The 13,463-nt window shown below is 49.8% G+C and overlaps 1 protein-coding gene across 1 annotated transcript; it reads right to left on the bottom strand.

Annotated features, from left to right (window-relative positions):
- Positions 1-4,867: 4,867 nt before the first annotated feature.
- On the bottom strand, positions 4,868-9,412 carry RHOV (ras homolog family member V; the record flags this gene model as incomplete). Its single annotated transcript, XM_082484974.1, has 3 exons — positions 4,868-5,308; positions 5,650-5,708; positions 9,217-9,412. 3 exons carry the CDS (start codon positions 9,410-9,412, stop codon positions 4,868-4,870), a joined length of 696 nt encoding a protein of 231 aa, XP_082341100.1.
- Between the last annotated feature and the right edge of the window lie 4,051 nt (positions 9,413-13,463).

Raw genomic sequence — 13,463 nt, forward strand, 5'->3', positions numbered from 1 at the left:
TTCCCTGGTAATTGCTTTTCAACGGGGTTCGAGCACAGCCAGGCCCCTGCTGCTGGACTCATGTCCGCTCCTGACCTGGTAATAATTCAGCCTGTCCCTTCAAAGTAAATAGGACGTAACCTACAGGGCATAAAGATCTCCTGAAGGGACCTTTCAGACTTGCCCTCCTGGCGCTGGAAGGAGGCTGTGCTGAGTCAGACGAAACTTGGTATTATTTTAGGGCAACTAAGATGATTAAGGGATTGGAGCATCTCCCTTATGAGGAAAGGCTGAGAGAGCTGGGACTCTTTAGCCTGGAGAAGAGAAGGCTGAGGGGAGACCTTATTATGGCATACAAGTATCTAAAGGGTGGGTTGAAGGAGGATGGAGCCGGGCTCTTTTCAATGGTTCCCAGTGACAGGACGAGGGGTAATGGGCACAAGTTAGAACATAGGAAGTTCCGTTCAAATACACGGAAACACTTCTTTACGGTGAGGGTGACAGAGCACTGGCACAGGCTGCCCAGGGAGGTTGTGGAGTCCCCTTCTCTGGAGATTTTTCAAGACCCGCCTGGATGCAGTCCTGAGTGATGTGCTCTAGGCAATCCTGCTTTAGCAGGGGAGTTGGACTAGATGATCTCTAGAGGTCCCTTCCAACTCTGAAAACTCTGTGATTTTGGGGATTAATTCCCAGTCAGGGTTCAGTGGAAACTCGGGAAAGCATTACCAGCTGGGAACCTTCTTGGCACAGCTGAGCCCATTTAGGGTGTGTTACCTACAGAGAAAGGAACCGAAAGGGTCCTTCCCACACCATGTTCCTGCCGTTGCTGACACCTGAGCCCAGCTCCTTTGGACATGGTGGCTGAGAGCAGCAGCTAGCACACCAGCTTCACCCAGAATTGCACGACATGGTGCGTACCTATACTGAAGTTGCTTACGCTGGCAGGAAAGCCCTGCTGAGTTACTCTTCTGGATGCAGGAGTCTGCTGACCGGGATCTAAGTCAGGGACCTGAGCAAGAAAGAAGGTACTAGAGAGTTTCTACCCTATAAGAACATTTGTTTTTTTAGCATTTGATGTGGAGCTTTGTGCTGTGGAGCAAGTCAGATCAACTAGTCATAAGGGTCCTTTCTGGCGTTAGAGTAAGTGACACTCGTGTGGAATTGTGCTGGCTTAGTAATGGGCTTGGCTAGCTTCATCCAGCTTGGTGGGGTGGTTTGTGTTAGTAACAGTCTCCCAGGAACTCTCCTGTGCTCTCAACACCATCTGAAAATACAGGTTGGTCAAGCAGCACTGCGATGCAGAGACAAGCCCAAACTGTTCCAGAGTCAGGTAGTAGCACAGGTGCAGTACTGCACCGTGGAGAGGAGTAGAGCAAGGCTTTAAAGATGCCTGGGGTGGCTTTGGTAGGACACTCAATTTAATGAGAGAGATTCACCCCCACTCCCAGGAGTTCAGCTTTGTTCACGGGTTTCAGGGAGTTTTAGGGTGCTTATTGTGCACATGACAGGATATGGCTCAGTGGGATGACTCACCCGCCCCTGGAAAGTTAATTCACACTTTCTTGCTATTTCCATTCACAAGTTCTTCTGTAAACTTTAATGCCGGGAAGCTATCAAGCTGGGAGCAGGCTCCAAATAATCCCACAGGTTGCTTTACATCTAGCAGACTGCAGGAAGACAGTGTGGTCTCGGACTTTGTCAAAGAAAAAAAAAAAAAGAAACACATTTCCAAATCATGTTTTAGCAGCAGTAATTTCCTATTCCCTTCTAGTTTCTGAATCACATTCACTCATTACCTCTGCTACGCTGTGTTTTCGTTCTTTTTCTTTCCTACCTCTCTGCTGAGCTCTGCCAGCAGCCTCACTTCCCAGTCCCCTGCCTTTGGAGCAGCTATGGGGCCCCAGAGGTGGACAGGCAGGAGCCCTGACCTACCTCTGATGCTGATGATAAGGCTAAAGGATGAGTCCTGTGAGCTATCTTGGATAGAGCCCTTGTGTCCTATGTGGCAGGACCAAAATTTTTCAACACTTGAGTAGTGTTAACTACCAAGTTAAGTTAAATGAGGCTGGTGGCTAAATTACCCACCAGCTTAATGACAGAGCAGCATGCTGTTATGAAGGCTCCAACTGCAAGTCCTACATGGGCTCGTCTCGGGGAGTGCTGGGAGGGGCTCCTGACTGGTCCCTGGATGGTGGCTTATGGGGAGAGGCACTGAAAGCTTTGGGTGTTTGCTACTCCATCCCCCTTGGCAGCCTCCACCCTGAGCAGCTGCTGAGGGAAGACGAAAATTAACCGAGGCAACAGAAGGATCTTGGAAGGTTCCAGCTATTTTTACCATTGCTAGTGGAGGTTAGGACACAGAGGGAGAAGTGGGGCAATTTCCCTCTTGCGCTATTGTCAGTAAGATGGAATAACTCCTCCTCCATCTTTAAGCCCGGCTTACTTTGCACTGACAAAATTACAAACACATATTGCAGACATTAAAAAAATTTATTTGAACAAATATTAGACACGATCACAGAGGAAGAAAGCAGCTCTCTGTACAGTTTCTTTTCCAGAAAGAAATAATCCCTGTTTCATACCAAGCTACTGCAGGATGACCCTTGCTCTCCCCAGCAGGAGGGGAGTCTCATGTTTTTTCCACCTGTGGATTTGCCCCATAGGGGTATGGCGTGCACCTTAGCAGGTCACAACACAGCCCTTGGTCTCACAGGCTCGAGAAATGCATAAAGACCCAACAGACAAACTGAACCAGTGATACAGCAAAGGTGCCTGTACAGGCAGGAAATATGTGGAGGGATGCATTGCTGAGTGAGAGCTTTGTTCCAGAAGTGGTGTCCTGTGATACTGTGTAGGACAAGTCACTCCTAGCTACCGCCTTCGTACTCTCCATCTCTTAGGTCTCCTCACTGCACCTGGATGGCATTTCAGCTGGGGGAGTCCTTTCAATGTTCAGCTCGCTTTGCCACACCATCCTTTTCAGGTCTTTAAGCCTTACCCTACAGGCAGCTCCACGGCTGTGGGCCACTTCCCTCCGCAAGAAGACCTGCCCACCTCTTTCATGCTACGATACCGCCCAGGGAGACAGCAGGCTTGTCTCATGTCCTGGGGATGACATGACCTGCGCCACGAAGAGAGATGGTTGCGAGAGATGTTTGCAGGCATTTGTTTGGATCCAGAGCTGTACTGCATTTGTAGATTTTTTTTTTTTTTTTTTTTTTACAGGCCCACTAGCTCAGGTGTGCTTGCTTTTGGTGCTGGGCAAACAATCCACAACTATATCCCCTTCTGTCATGTTATTCCAGAGTGTCCTCAAAGTGATGGGCCATGGCCGGATGCAGAGAACCCCCTGAGTATTGAAAGCATTGCTTGACAGACCTGTCACGCTCTCTGCTACATAAACCAGAACGAAATGTCTCTGTGAAAGAAGTTTTGGAAATTGATGCAAGTTCTGTAATAAAATGTGAGTAGACTCAGGGAAATGAATCCCCTGAGAAAGAGGTAAGAGGGCAACAGAGCAAATATAGTGAATGTTTTGCTCTGGCAGGAACTTCATGGATTTCCTTTGCTTTTGATTTCAGCAGATCAAACAGTGACTTTTAAGACAGGGAAGCACAACAGAAAGAAGCCCTGAGCCCTCTGTTCCTGTTCTGCAGCCTCAGGAAGAACAGTACAAGGTAAATTCTGTTCTCCTGTGTAGATCTGAAACTGAGGATTTTACTGACCAAGAGGAACTCTCTCTCCGTACATCCCCCTCCTTTTGATTCAGAACTTAATGTACGGACAATGTTACTTTGAAATTCAGATCACTAACAAATTTTCCAGGTCCCTAGAAGATTCCCTGAATATTAGCATCTCAACTAAGTAGAATCACAACTTTCATTTAACCATGTTCTTTTTTCTTTCCTGCTCCATCTCCCTTCCTTCCTTCCATCTCTGTTTCCTTTTTATTCCCTTCCTTTTCTTCCTTCTCTCTTCTCCTTTCATTACATGCATGGCTCTCCACCTACATTTCACCCTTAGGTAGTGTTACAAACCCTTCGCTGACACAGTTTGGTCTCTGCTAGACAGACAGAGGCACTCAGTGCTGTTCCTCACCCATTCCGTCCCTCAAAACACCACACACACACAAAAAGGCCTTTCAAAGTAGGTCCCCCAGTTCATGACTACCTCTTAAGACAGGGCTATAGCATCGGCACCCATAGGAGTGCAGAGTCCTCCTCAGAGGATGTTTTGCTTGAAGAATTACTGTAGCTCCCAGTGAATTTTCTCTTCAGCCTGCTAACGGCCTTTATTTAGGAAAAGCTTTCTCAAGGGTACTCACAATACAGGGCCTTTAAGAAAGAGCAAAGTGACTTCTACCTATTTTGGCAAGCAGAATCAGAGGGGGAACCCAAGCCTCGCGTCACAAACTCGGCAGCCCATGTCTGACCGCTTTGCAGTCACCTGTAACTGCCCCTGTCCTGCTCTCTGCCAAGCCTGTAAATCAGCCAAAACATAGGCAGACTTGAAGTCCCTCACGTTTATCATGCTGCGTCAGGACTCAAACAGTGTGTGAGCTTCAGGCAGAAAACTGGTCATTTTGAACAATGTAAGGAACCTGCCTGTTCTGGGGTACTGAGTTTGGGTGTATTAAAGGTTCCCATTAGTCTGGGACAGTACAGACATGTCCAGCAGGTACCTCTAGCTGCCTGGACGATTCCACATCCCGGTACAATGGAAATGCAGTTCATGTCTCCTAGGTATCTGATACTGTAACCCAGCCAGAGCCAGGTTTCCAAGCCCAGCAGCTTATCATACCCTCCTCGCTGGGGCCATAGGAGCAGTCACTCCAAGAAGGTGCAGAGCCAATACTGGCTGTTTCTTTTTCCCACCCCTCAAAGCAGCTTCAGACAAAGCAGAAGAACTTCTTCCAGCGGCACTTGGAGAGAGTTTTGATGCCTTTGGCAGTCATCTTCTTTTCCTGCCGTGCTTTGTGCTCAACACCGCTGACAATGGCCATGTCAAAAACTTCTTTGAGGTTCTTCTGGGTCAGCGCTGAGCATTCCAGGTAGGCTTCAGCCCGGATTTTGTCAGCTAGACCTTCTGCCTGAGGCCGGGGCACGGGCTTCACGTGGTAGCGATCCAGGCTGATGAGGACATTGACATCGTCCCGCAAGTCTGCCTGCGTCCCCACTAGCAGCACCGGGGCCCGGGGGTTGTGAGTTCGTATCTCGGGGATCCATTTCTCAGTAATGTTTTGGAAGGAACTTGGATTTACCACGCTGAAGCAAACAAGGAAGACGTCGGTGTCGGGGTAACAAAGTGAGCGCAAACAGTCAAAGTCCTCCTGTAGAAAATGGAGGGGAAAAATAAAAAAAAAGACTTCACTGGACTGAACTCTAAGAGCATGACACTGCAGTGGCCGTTTTACATGTTCACTAGGACACCAACACCCTCAGAGGCAGGGCATCATGCTAACTTTGTGGCTGTGCCGTGGTTCAGGCACAAGTTTCAGCGCTGAGAAGGTCTGTCTGTTGTTCACCCGTCTGTGACTGCCATACCAGTGACTGCCTGATGCTACGCTAGTGCATGTCCTTCCTTCCCAGTTAAACACTGCCTTCCTCAAAAGCCTGCAAACAGTCCCTGTCCTACAGGACCAGAGCTGACAGCTGCTTTGATAGAGCTTACCTGTCCAGCCGTGTCCCACAGTTGGATCCGGACTGGGGCTCCATCCACCAGGACCTGCACTGTAGCAAAAAGAGAATAAGGATGAGTCTAAGGGAGTTGCCCAGCATACACATCTACGCTCACACAGGTTTCTCCCCAGAGCACTCTGGTTTGTATCCCACTGAACAGACTCGCTGAAGTCACTCGAGTCTGTCCTCCTTGCTGACTAAACCTCCCCAACCTCACTAAAACAGCCGAGGCTTGGACTGGGAACATTAAGAAACCTGCAATAAACTTTCCGATTTGCTTAGCCCTCAGGTGATTTGGGCTCTTCTCCAGTATTTTGAAAGAATTATTCCATATTACTGGACAACTGCTTCTCTAGAGAAAAAGAGCCCTTAGCCAAACAGCGCCCTGAGAACAACTTGTTGTTCTACTTCCACGCCCCAAGAAAGTAGATAAGGATAAACACAAACTCAGAACTTCAGCAACTTGCTCCTAGCATCTTGGCCCAGGGTGGAAGTTTGGATCAGTCTCCATTAAACAAGTTATTGGAGACTTTTCCCATCCAGGCCAGAAATTTGGCCTTAAAAGAGAAAGGAGGGGGAAAAAAAAGAAGAAAAAAGAAAAGGAGAGAGAGGAGTTTCCGTAAGTGTCCCAGCTAAGGAAATGCAAAGAACTGAAACCAACTTTGAAATGAAGAAACTATTAAGGGAACAGTGATGAGTGAAATCCCCTTCAGAGACTATCCACTCACTGAAAAACTGCTGAGTTACACATGTAAGGTCTGCTCCCATTTCACTCCCTAATCACAGTAAGCCTTCATGTGGTATCAGCTGACTCAGACTGAGGGCTGGCAGGACCTCTGATGGAAATCTGGAATGAAACTGTTAGATGTTTAAGCACACAGACACCACAGAGACTGGCTAGGAACCACGGAAAAGGAGAAAGGGGTTGGGGGAGCTGGAAATCACTTGAAACGAGTGATTTGAAACAAGACAACAGGGATGAGGCCGTGCTCTGGTGAACAGAGGGAGATATCCTGGCTAAGGTGACAATGGCTGACACTTGACAGGAGCTAGCTAAATGCCCTTGCTGTGCCCAGGGAGGTGGCTTTATTGTCCTTCTTGTTAAAAGAAAAAAAAAAAAGGAAACAACAACCCAGAAGCAGGATCAATCTTTTGTGATTCTTAAAGTAATTAGCCAGGTGAGAAAAGTGATAGAAATGACTGCCTTGGAGAGTTTGAGGCAAGCTCTGCGAGAAGAGCACTCTTCCCTGAAAGCAGTCTGGGGAGAAGGAGGGAGACACAGACAAAAATGAACTGAAATTTGGTGGGAGACTGAGACTGAAGGGAAAACGAAGGGGTAGGTGCGTCCACCACAGTGCCACTCCTCGCGGCGTAGCTGAAAGTCACTGCTTCCTTGTGACTGGGAAACGGTTGGGTTGTTACCATATCTTTGCCCCAGAGGAGGAAGAGAAACCTGTTCCTGATCAAAGAACTTGCTAGATCCTGACTTGATCTTCAAGGCACTGGGCATTTGCCTTTCTAGTATCTGGTTTCTTCTGTCTCACAAGTGCGTTGAGAGAAGGAATTAGCATCTCTGAAATGTTTTACAGTCTTCAGAAGAAAGGCACCACGGATATTACCTGCTGCTCCACTGCTTGCACAAGGTTTTTTCGTACCTGCTGCTAGCCTAAGCTAAGCTAGCAGCTCTGTGACAGCCCTCCAAATACCGCCCTCACAAGGTCCACACCCTCAGGATGAAGCTGGATTTCTGTACAATAGCGAAAGGGCCGGCAGAACAGGATAGCCTGGTGGAGAAAGGTCACTGGGTATACACGCTTCACTCAAGGCTGCTCCATCTGGCAGTGACACCCAGCAGGAGGTAGCACCCAGACAGATGTCGCTGGGTCACAGTCCCAGAGCTGTTCCTCTGATAACGCAAGACTTTCTCCTATCGTGTTATTGGCATTACAGTCCATTGACCAGAATTAGGGTTAGGATGCAAACTGCGAAGCTCAGTTCTGCCAGCAGTTTCAATTGCAAATGTTCCCCAAGGGTGGAGAGAATCAGGCTGAAATTTCTGAACTGGATCTTGAACTGTGCTTTGTGAATCCAAGGAGGGAGTTTCTTCAAGTTTATCCAAGGTTAAGAGTAGGGGTAGGATGGGAAACTTCTCTATTCTCCCATTTCCTCCCAAAGAGCAGAAAGTGGAGTTTGGAAGACCTGGTTTTAATGTTTTTGGTTTCTATCACCTGCAAATGCTATGCACTTCTGGAAGCCAGGCTCGGTACTTGGACATGCAGAGTAGGGCTAAACCCATGTGCAGCTATCTTCAAATTACTTGCTGATAATCAGGGAGTCTCTGAACTCATACTGCCTCCACCTTTCTGGATTGTTTTACTACGGATTTGCCCTTTCCAAAAATGTGGAGGCTAATAACTATGGTCATCTCAAGCCTCTCTTAGCCCAAACTATACATGTTGGTGTAAAGGGAGCAGAGAGAGCAGTCATCTTTCCCCTGGAGGACTCGAGGGCTCCTTACATCTGTTCCCAAAGGGCTGCTGGGCCCCGAACAGCAGCGTGTTCCCAGTTCATTTCCTTCAAGGGACAGTGGAAGAGCTTGGAGAGGGTCAAGGGAAATCAACAGTTCCCAGTATAAGAGTGAGCAACTGGGGGGGACATTCAGACAAACAAAATGCTCCCTCTAAGAACCCCTGAGACTATGACACATTAGAAGTCTCGTTCCTGATCTGACTTGAGCCCGTCTCTAATCTACCGATCTATACTGTCATGTACTGCTGTGTTTCTTCGTACCAGATGAAGATCAGAAATCTTTCAAAGGACTTTGTACTTTCCTGGGGTTTATATTAGAAATTGGAGCCCAAAAGAAGAGGAGCAGAGAACAAGAACAAAGATGGCATTTACAAAAGTGGAAACTAATGAGAGCTCATCAGCTGACAGCGAAGGCAATTCTAGCCAGACTTATAAAGCCCTTCAACTTCTTGGCAACCTCTGTTCAACGTTAACTTCAGCGGACACGTGGGGAAAAGGATGTTTTTGCTGGATATCAGTTGAAGTTAGAAAGCCTACAGTGCAAGACTGGCATATTTCTGAAGCTAAAAACCACCACCAACAACTAAAAAAATTAAGTCCCCTTTCATCTATCCATAATAACACCTCAAAACCAGGAAGCTGCCCAGTTTCACAGACCCTGCAAGCCAACTCGCCGCATGCCCCGTTGATACACGAAGCCGCAAAACGCAGGACTTGCACCCCGCTAAACTCCACAAAACTCCCGGGGGACTCGGTCCGAGCCTGCAGAACCCGCTCCTGGGCTTTGTGCCCCCCAGGCTGTGCTCATCCTACACCCGCACCCCCCCCCCTACCCCCGGTGAGCAGCCCCGGCGGCAGCCCGCCCTACCGGGAAAGCCCCCCCGGGGCCCCGCAGGCTGCGCTGGCCCGTTCCCCCCGGGACCACCGCGTCCCGAGGAGGGAGAGCTCCGCTGCGCCCGACGGGGATCGCCCACCTCCCGCCGCCCCCCTCACCCGACCGGGGCACCGCGGAACCCGGGCGGGCGCCTACCGGAGAAGGTGTCGAGGGCGGTGGGCTGGTACTCGTCGGGGTACCCGTTGGTGGTGTAGCTGACGACCAGGCTGGTCTTGCCCACGGCGCCATCGCCCACCAGTACGCACTTGATGCCCAGCTCCGGGCCGCTGCCCCGAGGGGGGCTATGTCTCCGCAGGGCGGGCGAGTAGTCCAGCAGCTCCTGGGGGGGCATGGCACCGGCACCGGCACCGGCACCGGCAGCGGGGGCTCCGCGGGGCTCAGCGCGGGGAGCGGCGCGGCGGGGCTGCTGCCATGCCCGGGCGGGCGGGTTGCTGTCGGGGCTGCGCGCTGCCGTGCGGGGCCACCCTCTCCGGCCCGCCTGGCACCGCTCCTCATCGCTACACCTGCCGCCCTGCGCCCAAAACCGGCCCACATTTCCCTAGTCCCGCCCCGGACCGCCCCGGCCACCGCCTCCCGCCGCCGCCCCGGTGCAGCATCCCCCCCTCCTCCACCGCTCCGGCCCCCGAGCAGTGTTTGCGCTCGGGGTTTCGGTAGGACCCGAGGGTCGCACCGTATACTCCACTCTGTGCGCGCACAGGGGAAAGGCGCCGTCCCCCCCATGCCTCCCCCCCCCCCCCCCCCCTTTTGTTTTTTGTTCAAAATGTTCAAAAGAAGCCGCGCTGACGCATTTATTTCCACTGACCGGCAGCCTCACCTGCAGCACCTGTGACTTCTGGGTAGACAAGAGTAAAATCAGCAGTGCTGGCCAATATCGGTGAGGGACAATAGAAAACAAGTGGCAGAAATGCATCACATTTGTTAACGCTGTGACTGCCGTTGCTGAGTTCCCCTGACCCAGCCGAGCTGTTGTTACATGCCGGCAAAAGCCACAAAGCATATTTTCCCAGCTCTGCATGGACATGTGCAGGGGTTCCCAGTCTACTGCCTTTTTTCATGCGCAACTCCGGTAGCTCGCACACTGCACGGTGCCCTTGGCAGCCCAGGAGATGGCTCCATCCCTGCCCTGGGGAGCTCACTGCCTAAGGAAGTACCGACTAAACAAACAGAAGAGTGGGAGCGCACCGCTTAAAAGGAGAGATGTGGCCACGCTATCGCAGCAACCATTGCACCCCAGTGTAACACCACCAAGCGACTGAAAACACTGTGTGTGTGTGAAAGTATTAATGCATTCAATACCTCATATTGCACCATCAGCTTTGAAAGCGGAGCCGTTTCCTAATGGCAGAGCTAAACTCAGACTGTTGATGAACGCCACCAATTTGGTTACATGATGTCCATTGTGCTCTCAGCAAGGGAGACCTGTGCTGCAAGGAGCCGTTGATTAGCAGTGCTCGAGCTTGTGCCTCACCACAGTTTGCATCCACACTGAGAAGTTACCCACGTGTTTCACCTGTATTAATGCTAAATTTGAGAAGACATCTTTAAGTCAGGCGCAGTCTAAAATGCTTTTGCCCATGGTCGACAGATCACAAGCACTGCAACTCCTCAGGTTCAAGACTCTTGGTTGGACAAAGCATGTCCACTCTTTGGAGCCCACAAGCTTCCTGGGAACAGCAAGAAGGCTTCTTCTCTGCAGTTTTCTCCAGCAGTTTGCTTTAATCAACGTCTTATAATCATAGTATCGTAAAACAGTTTAGGTTGGGACCTTGAAGATCATCTAGTTCCAAGCCCCCTGCTGGGGGTAGGGACACCTCCCACTAGACCAGGTTGCTCAAAGCCCCATCCAGCCTGGCCTTGAAAACCTCCAGGAATGGAGCTTCCACAACTTCTCTGGGCAACCTGTTCCAGTGCCTCACCACCCTCAGAGTGAAAAATTTCTTCCTGATATCTAATCTAAATCTACCCTCTTCCAGTTTAAAGCCATTCCCCCTTGTCCTATCTCTTCTGTGTTCTTACTAGCACAACCTTACATTACTATAGCTACAATAAACAGAGATGGTGTTATAACCAATGCTGCTACTAAACCATGTGCCAGATGGTCTCGCTACAGCGAGTGGCTGCTAACTCAAGTGACTGGCTTGCATTAGGTTGGCTGTTTCCAGTGCCACGTTCTTCAGTGCTCAATCAGAACCAGGTGGCAGCTGAACTGCTCCAGAAGAGGCAGAAAGCGCTGGGACGGGTGATAGTCCGTAATGTGTGAGGTGTGGCTGTGCCTCCGATGGGACCGGCAAAGACACACTCCACGGCAGCCAGGGCAGGCAGCACCACCAGTGAGCATCACGCACAGGGGTTTTTCAGCGCATTTCAGGCACAGGCTGACATTCAGTGAACTATGACATTTCCATTTCATCGGAAGAAATGAATACAAATGAGGGATTATTCACCAAATTATCCCCTGTTAGCAAGCGTTAGCAGTAGCAGGGGCAAGAGATAAAGAGAAGCTGGCAGCTCTTGTTTCCTGTATGCTGTTTACTTAGGAATGGCTGTTCCTTAAGAAGATACACTGTGGCCCCACTCCAAAGATTGAATCCCTTTTTCTTTTGTTCCTTTCCTAAAATCTCTTCCTTCTGTGACTATGTTCTTTTTCTCTTGCAATTTCTGACAGCCGTTGGTTGACACACACTTAACTTGTGGATGAGCTTAAGTGATTTTTAATCTATATTTAAACTAGGTGATTAAGCAAACAAACAGGACAGCTCCCACGGGTTCGTTTCTCAGGTCTCGCCTTGCTCCTGACAGCTAACAGAAGACGCAGGTTTAGTTTCACAACACAGCAAGAAGTCAGACATGTTGGTTTTGCAAGATTTTTGCAGTTTTTTGGTTTTGTTTTGGGTTGTTTTGGTTTTTTTTCAGTGAAAGTCTGTCCCATTCCTTGGAGCTGCTGAACCGACAGGCTCCGCACACGCAGCGGGTACGGCAGGAGAGCCCCATTGCACACTGCCTCCCCTGATGTGGTGGCTCCTCTGCCAAGAGCAGCTCTCTGCCCGAGTGGGAAACATGCAGACTGCAAGTCTACGGTTGGCCTCTCTCCCAGGAATTGTAATTAGTACCAATTATGACGGTATTCCTCACGATGTGAGTTCCCATCCACTGGGAATTAAGTGCAGAAGATCAAACTCTTTTCGGCAGACCAAATATAGATTTCAGGTACTGTTAGCGTTCAGCCGTTATTCAGCTGGGCTGCACTATTTTATGTAGCTTCTTAAATGAAATAGAAAAGCTGCTCCATCAGAGTACACAGTGATTTACAGTGGAAGTCAATTTATATATTTAGGCAGTGTGTGTTTGTCACCACCAAACAAACTTTATATGTCTGTACAAAGTCCTGGTATCAAAAAAGCACGGTTACTTAGAGGAAGACACTTCCTTTTCTCCCCATTTCTATTAATTATAGCTACCTTTCTCACTGGAGCTGTGGCAGAAGTCCACCTATGGTTGGTTAAAAACAAGTAACTAAGCTAATTTGGATGAGGAGGAAACCAGAGCTTGACCCTTGGAGGTGTGTGGGGGGTGACAAAGCTACGGATCAGCTCAAACTATTCCATATAATTTCCCCTCCGAAGTGCAGTGTAACAACGTTGGGAAATGGTGATGCTGGGATTTTTTGCAGCTAGTGGTCCTGGCTTTCACTGGCTCCTGAGCAATACTGCACCCCCGACAACACCATATTCTGCCTCTCTGGCTGATCTCATTTGTAACTTGATAATTACGTGAGGCCACAGACCAGCCTGCCTGAAAGCCACAGAGTGGGAGCCACTATCATAGTCTTTCGCAAAGCCTATCGAGCTACTCACACCGCCTCAGAAAAAGCATCGCACGTTGTGGGAGTTGGCAGACCCCAGTTTTAAAAACAGCAGGGCTCCCTGCTCACCAAGGAAGAGAGAAAAAATTATCGGCCACTCAACACGGCAGCGAGCAAAGCTGGCCTTCAGCTTCACCTACAGTTTGTACAAGTGGGCTGCGTATGTCAATACACTCCCTTTGCAAACGATGCCCTTGGATCACATTTCTGAATCCTTTCACAGCGCTACCTGTGAGGAAACACAGAACAATGAGAAACGAGGTGGGGATGATGAACACAGGCAACAACGCCATCACCCACCCAGGCGGCTGGGTGGGCACCTGGACTGAGAGAGGGGCTAAACTGGAGCGCAGGTGCCAGAGCAAACCCGATCCCGTGATGCCAGAAGATACGCTGAAGAAGTCGAGATACAGCGGCTGCCCAGCTGGTCGCCTTCAACGGCAAACAACGAGACAGCCAGCGCTGACTCACCAGCATTTTGCCATGCACCTGAGTGTGCATCCTCCCTGGGAAAAATCAA

This window comes from Vanellus vanellus, assembly GCF_965231255.1.
Source record: "Vanellus vanellus genome assembly, chromosome: 6".
Taxonomy (NCBI): Eukaryota; Metazoa; Chordata; class Aves; order Charadriiformes; family Charadriidae; genus Vanellus; species Vanellus vanellus.